We start from the raw sequence: 8,551 nt of genomic DNA, 5'->3' as shown, positions 1-8,551 counted from the left end.
GGACAGGCTTATGGGTGAGAAGATTTGTACTACATCTCCCAAAGTTCCTTACCAGCCCGACTTGGTCCGCCTCTGGAGAGCTCTGCATTGTGGGATATGGAGTCCTATATGTGGCGAGGCATTGCAGTGTCCAAAGAGAGGTGCCGGACTCGGACTCGGTTTCCCTGCGGCCCCCGTTGGCTCACCGGCCATTGGCTGAGTGGGGCGGATCTTGTCCCGCTCCTCCCCGCCCCCAGTGACACAATAGCAGCTCCCTCCAAGATGGCGGCGGCGACGGCGGACCCGGGAGCTGGGAACCCGCAGGCTGGAGACTCCTCCGGCGGGGGCGCTGGGAGTGGGCTGCCGTCCCCGGGGGAGCAGGAGCTGAACCGGCGTCTGCAGCGCCTGTACCCCGCGGTCAACCAGCAGGAGACGCCGCTGCCGCGCTCCTGGAGCCCCAAGGACAAGTACAACTACATCGGCCTCTCCCAGGGCAACCTCCGCGTCCACTACAAAGGTATCGGCCTGTTTTTCCCGCCGAGGGAAAAGGCCAGAGTATCTGCAGGAAGGCTGTGCTGCCTGGTCCCTGCCCTATCACATCCTTTCTCCGGCCCGAGTACTCTGGGTTAGGCCTTAGCTCCCGCGGGGTTTCCAGGGTGGTGGGGCTGACCAGGCCGAGGATCGACTGCCTAGGTCTCTCTGCCCTGAGACATCCGATGTCAAGAGAACCGCAACAGGTGTCCAAACCCAGTGCTGGGCTGGACTTTCCACCCAAGGGTGTCCTGCTTGTCTTGGGATAGCTCCAACTCCAGCTGAGCCCTTCTCTACTGCTTAGTTTCGAGAGTGTCTGAAGAAAGGGGTGGGTACATCCCCTCCATAAGCTGGAGGCCCATGAGCTTGCTCGCCTGCCTGACATCCCAGACTGGGCTTGGAGTTCTGTGTGAAAGTGTTGGGGGGTCTTCCAGGGCTGCCTTCGCCTCCCCTGGTTTCCCAGGTGGGCTGCCTGTATTCTGGAGAGACTGCCAGCAACCCTGGGGAATCTCTGACATTCACCCACGTTGCCTGTACCCTCATTTTGTTTGTATGGGCTACAGTGTCTCAGACAGGGCTGCTATTCTCAGGAGGAAGTGAGCCAAAGGTGGGAAGTTTATGTATTTACTCAGTTGTTGTCTGATTATTCCTTGGACTATGTAAGGACTTCCTCTGGCTGTGGAGGGGTGAAGTTGCCATGGAGCAGAGAAGAATAAAGCTTCCATTTGCATTTCCTTCTGTTGAAATTTCTTCCTTGCCCTCTCCTATTAGGTCATGGCAAAAATCACAAAGATGCAGCCTCAGTGCGCGCCACCCACCCCATACCTGCTGCTTGTGGCATTTATTACTTTGAAGTGAAGATTGTCAGCAAAGGAAGAGATGGGTAAGCTCCTTGTTACCGCCTTTTTTTCTCCCAACATGGAGCTGTTCTCTGTGGTCAGATTTCAAGGTCTCTAGGCTGCCACTTGTAACTCATGTGAGCTGCTGAGCTGTGTGAGTCTGGGCTGCATAGTTGACTGGTGGGCTGCCTTTGTTACCTGACTGTGGGCATGGCCTGGTGTAAGCAGCAACTCTTGATGGCAAGTAGGTGCACTGGGGATAGAGGAGGGGACTTCTCTTTAGTGATGATGTAATGAGATACCTCATAGCTCAGGGAAACAAGAATACAAGTTTACATTAACAATTCAGCATCCAGAATGGGGTTTCCCCCACTATCGGGTGGTGTTTGTGACTTCCCTCCTTTCACACTCTTGCTGCATTCAAGGTTCCTTTTTATGGCGTTTAGTCATGTAGGGGCTCCACTAGGCTTCAAAGGGTTAGTAGAGTCTTCGCAGCATTCATCAAAGCTGTAGCAGCCGCTGGCCTGTCATCTCAGGGTAAACAGCACGCACATGGTTAGAATCAGGTGACCTTGCTGCTCATAAACTTGTTTTTCAGTCCAGGGACTTGAACACCAGTTGGACCAGCTTTAGGAGGTCCTCATTAAAGCCAACATTAGGGAGGCTCTCCATTTTAGGGTGATCTAAGCAGACACAGGAAGTCAGAGGGGAGATTTTTCATTTTTCTTCTTCCTTCTTCTCCCAGTCTCCCTTTTTTCCAGTGATTGTGACAAAGCAGGTGTTTAAGTTATGAAATAATATGATTGCAACTGCCTTGGAAATGCTTTCCTCATCAGACTTTAAGTCTGGTGTGGGATGTTTGCCAACCCCACTAGTGACCTTGGTGCTAACCCTGAGTGTGTCTTCTTGAGCATTTATAATATTTCCTCTCTTCTAGGGACTGTCCCCCTTGCAAAATGCCCAGCCAAGGGGCCATGCTGGGGGTAAGACTGCCAGAGTCAGAGCTCTGCCTGCTTCCTTACTGACATTGTAATATCCCTGCCTGGGAGGGCTGTGTGGTCGTAGGTAGATTGTGGGGCTTCAATCTCCTCTTTTGTACTGAGGGGAGCTAGACAAGCATCTTAAGCTGCCTTTAACCCTGGAATTCTGTGATTTTGAAATTCTGATCATGGCAAGATGTTGCATCTTTCATTTTTATCCCCATCTAGTATATTTACAGATAGGAAACTTATTGGAGGACTTTAAAACTTCTATTTTCCCTTTCCAGTCTAATAAAAGCACATATATTTAATATGCTCCAAGTAGTGTGAATGAGAATAGTCTCTTAAAACAAAACAAACACTGCAGAAATAGTTACAGTATAGACCGAAATGTTGGTGCTGGTGTCTCATATTGCCAGAAAAACTGAGGGGCATTTCTTAAACTTGTAGGGAGGAAAATGGATTGTTTTCTCTATAGTCTTTATCATGGATAACAGCTGAGCTAGTGAGATTAGAACAACTTTTCAGAAGGAGAGTGTTTAAACATAGAGACCTGGATTCTTTCAGCTGCCTTTTAACATTTCAGTTGTAAGTGGATCTTGCTGGAAAAGGCCCTGTCTTGTTAGATTCCCTTACTGTAGCTGTTACCTGCAAACCTAAAGAAAGTTGGGCATCTTCTCCTAGCTTCTGTTCCCAGCATTTTTATGTGTGGTAAATATAGGCCTTAAGCTGACCTGGAAACCTGTTTTAAAAAGGTCCCAGGTCATATATGCCTGTGGTGGCCTGCTTTAGTTGACTGCTGTCAGATGGCAAGTATATGAATGTCTCCTCATGGCCTCTTTATGGAATCCCTGAAAACCTCATGGCCAGGATGTAGCCCGATATTGGTATTGGCCAGGTGTGGTTTTGAGGAGGCCAAGGGCAGATATAAGGCAGACAGTGATCAGCTTGTTTCCTGTTTCCCATCCATGTTGGAGCTGTGTTTCTGACCCTACTTTGTCCCATGACCCAAGTGTTAACCGGTTGTGTAGCTTTCTTGTATTATCTAGTATGATTCTCAGAGCATCTCTGGAAAAGTAGCTGGAGCAGATTATGAGATACCTGTTTTGTGGCTGAGCCCTGAGCCCCTAGGTTGTTTGGTGACCTGCCCTGGCGCAGGGCTTGGGGTGTGTGATGGAGTAGCCTAACTTGTCAGACGTCCTCGCCTAATCCCAGCTATGTGTGTCCATGCTGCTGCTACCTTTCCCCATTGCATTCCTTCCCTGGGTAGAGTGAAGGAATGTCCAGTTGGATTCTTAGGGGATCACTGTGTCCTTAGGGGACAGAGGAATGTGGCATGCTCTGGACTGGGCTTGATTGACTTACCATCCGATTAAATCTGTAAACTTGTTTTTTAGTAGAATTGAAGGGCCCTACTGCCAGCCCTCCTTTGTATAAGGTGTTTATGAACCCAGTTGTCAGTGTCATTGTTTTCCAGAAAGGCCCTTGTTCTGATGATGTCTTTTGTAGAAGAACACGCTAAGCTAGTCTAAATAGAAAAGTTTCATTTCAAGGGTCCATAGTGTATTTATTCATACCTACTATGTGTCAGGCACATGCTAGGTGCAGAGAGAACAAAGGTAAAGCCTGCACCGGCCAGCCATATCCTAAGAGATCTGTGGCCTAATTAGTAGAGAGTGGACTAAGAGTCTCTCTGTAAGAGGAGGCAGAGCATGGGCATGGTTTTGAGGAATGAGTAGGAGTTTCCCAGCAGATGAGACCTGTTGGACCTAAAAGGAGTCTGACTCGTAACTTGATGTCAGGATGCTGGGCTTTCTGGGCACTCCCCAAATATAAGAGAGGGCTGGAGAAGGAGGGGCTATGTTTGAGCTAAGAGGTTGGCATAGACTGATGGGCTTCAGCTGCATTTTGCTGAGTCACCATAGCTGGGAACCCCAGGAATAGGTCTGGTGGGGCGAGGAGACATCAGAGCCCTGTCAGAGTGGTGCCAGGAGATAAGGGCCATCCAGGTTGATCTTGCTAGGAAGCCAAAGAGTCCCTGAAGCTGAGCGTCCCTGGGGGAAATGACTTGCTCAGGCAGAGTTCGTGGACCCTGGGTGGCCCTGGCTCTTAGTGATGACACATGGAGGGTGTGGCTGGCCAGGCTGACAGATGCTCCAGTGTGACCCTCAAAATAGACTGTAACATCATCCCAGCAGCGGCGGCCTCCTAACATGTGATGGGTGGCTCTACCCAAGAACAGCAAGCCTGGGCTAGAGCACTGGATGGAGTTGGTGGGGGAGAGGCTCTCCTTTGCAGCTGATGCCCAGGCCCTGAGGGAGGGCTTTGGTCACAGCCAACCTGCCTTTGCTTGTACCTGCAGCTGACTTCCTTTGGCCAGGCAGCAGTGCACTCACCCATTTATTCTGTACACCATAGTGAGGCACCCATTGTTTTGTCCCAGTCCCAGGACTGAGCCCCAGGAGCACAGGCACAAGGCCTATCTAGAGAGGAGGCAGATATGCCTGTGCACACGACCTCACAGGGTGGTGTATAAAGGGCCAGTCCATGGTGTACCATACTCAGAGGTGGCCCAGAGGTTGGACTTCCTCCTGTACCTTAGAATTTGAGGAAACCTTCATAGAAGAGGTGACAATGCTGAATCTGGAAGGTTGAAGTGGAGGGTTCCATGTGAACAAAGAAGCCGATGCTCCAGGTATAAGCAACAGTGCACTAAAAGACGTGGCACACAGAGCATGAGGTAGGCAGGGGCCAGATTGGAAATGCTTTGCAGACTGTGACCAAGGAGCATGGGCTTTATCCTGAAGTAGTAGTATATGAGGACTTTGGATCTGCCCACACTTGTGAGGGTGGATAGGGGAGAAGAGATTCCGCTGGTCTGATTCGACCAGGCCCCTGTGGCTGAGAGCCCTGTCCAATGTGGACCCATGGCTGTAGGTCCTTGACTCCGGGCATGGTTTTTCCACAGCACTTGTCTTTTCCTTCTCTTGGCTGGCCTTTCTCTTGTGTGGCAAAATGCAAAGGTGGGGTGTTGAAGACTGGTAGCCAGAGAGATTTCTCATAGGTGAAAGGACTCTGCATGTGCTGGTGTTCTGTGGTGTTTTGGTTTTGCCAATTCCCATCTGAAAGACAACACTGACCCATGTTTTATGCCCAAGTGTCTCCCTCTCGTGGCTCAGAATCACCCAAAGTGATTTTCCTTGGAGACCCGGAGAGCCACTCACTCAATTAAGATCTCGCCTGCTGCGTTCTGGTCTGGAGAGCCACTTGAACACAGGCCCACCAGCCTAGAGATAGCCTGTGACTAACCCCTCACCCTGGGTCCCCCTACTTCAGTTGTATTGTAGAGTGCTGTTGAGAAGGCTGGCACTCATCTATCTGGCACTGACCTGGGGAGGGCCTTCTCCTGCCTGCCCTAAGAAGTAGGTGCTGTCCTTGCCCAAGGCCATACAGATGGCGGTTGTGCCCTGTTCTCCCTGACTGTCCCCTGGGGCTGACGGCCTCATGGGCAGAAGCTGAGCTTTTGGCAGCATCTCTCCCTAAATAACACATTGAACTGTTTTTGGAGGCGTGGAATATTGGGGCTCTGAAGCATCTTGGAGTGTTGTATTGCTCACCTGTGTTGGAGGTTAAAGCCCAGGTCTACCTGGGCATGCTGATATGTAGCTCTGGCATGGGTTGAGAGGACTGGAGTTCACATGGTGTCCATTTTTCTGGTAGGATCTGTTCCTGTGCTGAGTACATCTGGGCTTCCTTGGGACCTCCCTGCTCACTGTGTGTCACCACCCAGGCTCCAACTGCGAGCTAAGAGTGGGGAGTATGGCTTCTTTTTTTTTTTTTTTTTTTAATAATTGGGGACTTCCTTGATCAAGGATCAGCCCCTAGAGAAATTCTTGAAATTCACTTCCCATCTCCTCACCACATGCCCCACTCCTGGCCCCATTGTTTTTTGTTCTCTGGAATATTTGGTCTTTTCCCTAGATGGATCACCACATAAGGGAGATTCCCTGTTAGAGGGGAAGTAGGAGCTCATCAGGCTGAAACACAGGAGGGTGGGTGCAGCAAGCACAGTGTAGCATCATATTCTGGGGCCATCAGGAAGGAATCAAGGGTCTCTGTGATTGGAGAGAAGGGAGTCATCCCTGGGAGAGTTATGAATAACACCATGTCTAAATTCATGGATGTCCCTCTGCCTATCCAGAAATTCTATTCAATATCCACGTAAAATGTCTTTGTAGCTCCAGGATCCTTGACATTGTTTTGTTGTAATCTAAATGTGAAGTTGTGGTTCTATTGCTAGAAATAAGTCTGGAGGACTTTGCAGTGAAACAGAGCCCAGCCTGCCTGTCATGGAGGGGCCAGAAAAAGATGCTCTGGACTGTGTGGGGAAGTGAGAGGGGCTGGGTAAGTCTTTTGCACCCCTCTTATACTCTCTTACTTCCCTACCTGTTAGACCTTAGAGCTGGCCTGAGATCCCAGGGAAGTTTACTGTAGGTTAGCAACAGCAAGTGTCAAGGCTCAGATACCCTCCCTGACCCCTCAGCGTCTGTGGCAAACATTGCTGATTGATAACAGCACTCATTCTTGTTGAGACAGAGCCCCAGAAGTTTTCTCAGTGCACAATGCACCAGGTAGCTGCTATGTTTTGGTCAGAGTTTTCATCATGAGACAAAACCTACTGGCCCTCAGGGAGGAGGCAGTTGGAAGATGAGAAGAGGTGGAGAGAGGAGAAGGGCAGTTGTGCCCAAATGGTGTGAGGGCTCAGCTTGTCACTTCTAGAGGACATTGCCACGGTAGTGCTGAACCAAAAGGAAAGAAGCAGAGGAAATGGTTTGCTGAGTAGAACTGGTTATCACCTGGTTTACAAAGCCATGTGTCTGAAATTGGCATGGGCTATCTGTTTTGGTTTTTTTTTCATTTTTTATATCTGTTTTATTAACAACCGCTGTTCCAGAAGTTTATCAGTAGTTATATTTGCTGCTGCTTTTTTTTAACCGAAATTTATTTTTGTTTTACCTATAATTTTTTTTAACCATAAAAAATACATAGGATATTTCAACTCCTAACACAGTATACATTTTAAAAATACACAGCAGAGGGGCTGACCCTGTGGCTGAGTGGTTAAGTTCGCGCACTCCGCTGCAGGCAGCCCAGTGTTTTGTTGGTTTGAATCCTGGGCGCGGACATGGCACTGCTCATCAAACCACGCTGAGGCAGCGTCCCACATGCCACAACTAGAGGGACCCACAACGAAGAATATACAACTATGTACCAGGGGGCATTGGGCAGAAAAAGGAAAAAAATAAAATCTTTAAAAAAAAATGCACAGCAGAAGGGATAGAGAGATGTGGTTTTGAACCATGCAGGTTAGTGCCATTATGTGTGTTGTCTCACTTGAGGCCAGTGCAGAAAACAAACCATTCCATATATTTTAAGCAGAAAGGGGTTTCGTGCGTGGAATTTGATGCTTTTAAAACTATTGGGACTTAAGGTTTCCATGTGATGATGGGCTAGGTTGCTTGAATAAGACCCTCTGCTGAAAATAATGAAAGATGATAAATTACAAACCAGCAAACTCAAGGCCCATTTCTGGATGAACACCTGTAACTAGAGAGTTAATGTCTGAGTACCAGTGGGCATTTGCCATGTCCACACTCAGCTATGCACCAGCTCTGTAATTACACAGGACCAGTGAGGTAGAGATGAGGGCCCAGAGCCTAGTGGATGTGGGGTCTAGTAGGAACCCTCCTCTCACATTAGGCTCAGGCGCCAACTGGCTACACCCTCTGGTCAAGGGCAGTGGAAAAGTCAAGTACTTTGATTCTGTCTTCCCTTTAGGGAAGGAGCCAGAACTTAAGAGTGTATGAGTAACCTGTCTAGGGCCACCCATGGGAACTGTTCTGCACCTTTCTGTTTTGAGGGTGCTGGTGGCAGTGGATGTGTGAGGGTGTCCTGATCCACCTTCAGGACCGCCTGCCTGCCTGCATACGCATCCTGACTCAAAGCCCCTTTGCCTTCAGGCCTGTTCTTCTTTGGATGGTGCTGGGGCTGGGTTCATTCGTCACTGTAATGCCCCTCCTCTCAGTGGGAGGCCTGCAGAGAATTGGGCTCAGTGGGTGACTGGGTGGCTTCTTGGCATAGGGGCAGGATGAGAGTGTGGCTGCTGGAGGAGCAGCTTACATGCAGTAGCCAGTGTCACGATGATTGTGGCTTTAAGCAGGC

General features: G+C 49.4%; 1 protein-coding gene across 1 annotated transcript in view; it reads left to right on the top strand.

The window, feature by feature from the left end:
- The first annotated feature begins 246 nt into the window (after positions 1 to 246).
- Positions 247 to 8,551, top strand: part of RANBP10 (RAN binding protein 10) — a 68,821-nt gene continuing 60,516 nt past the window's right edge. Inside the window, exons 1-2 of the mRNA XM_046680362.1 lie at positions 247 to 496; positions 1,282 to 1,393. Coding sequence (XP_046536318.1) covers positions 262 to 496; positions 1,282 to 1,393 — 347 coding nt within the window. The 5' untranslated portion in view covers positions 247 to 261. The remainder of the gene's footprint in view (positions 497 to 1,281; positions 1,394 to 8,551) is intronic.

Source organism: Equus quagga, chromosome 13, assembly GCF_021613505.1.
Source record: "Equus quagga isolate Etosha38 chromosome 13, UCLA_HA_Equagga_1.0, whole genome shotgun sequence".
NCBI lineage: Eukaryota > Metazoa > Chordata > Mammalia > Perissodactyla > Equidae > Equus > Equus quagga.
The sequence above is the reverse complement of the archived record's forward strand: the minus strand, read 5'-3'. Positions and strand labels throughout refer to the sequence as shown.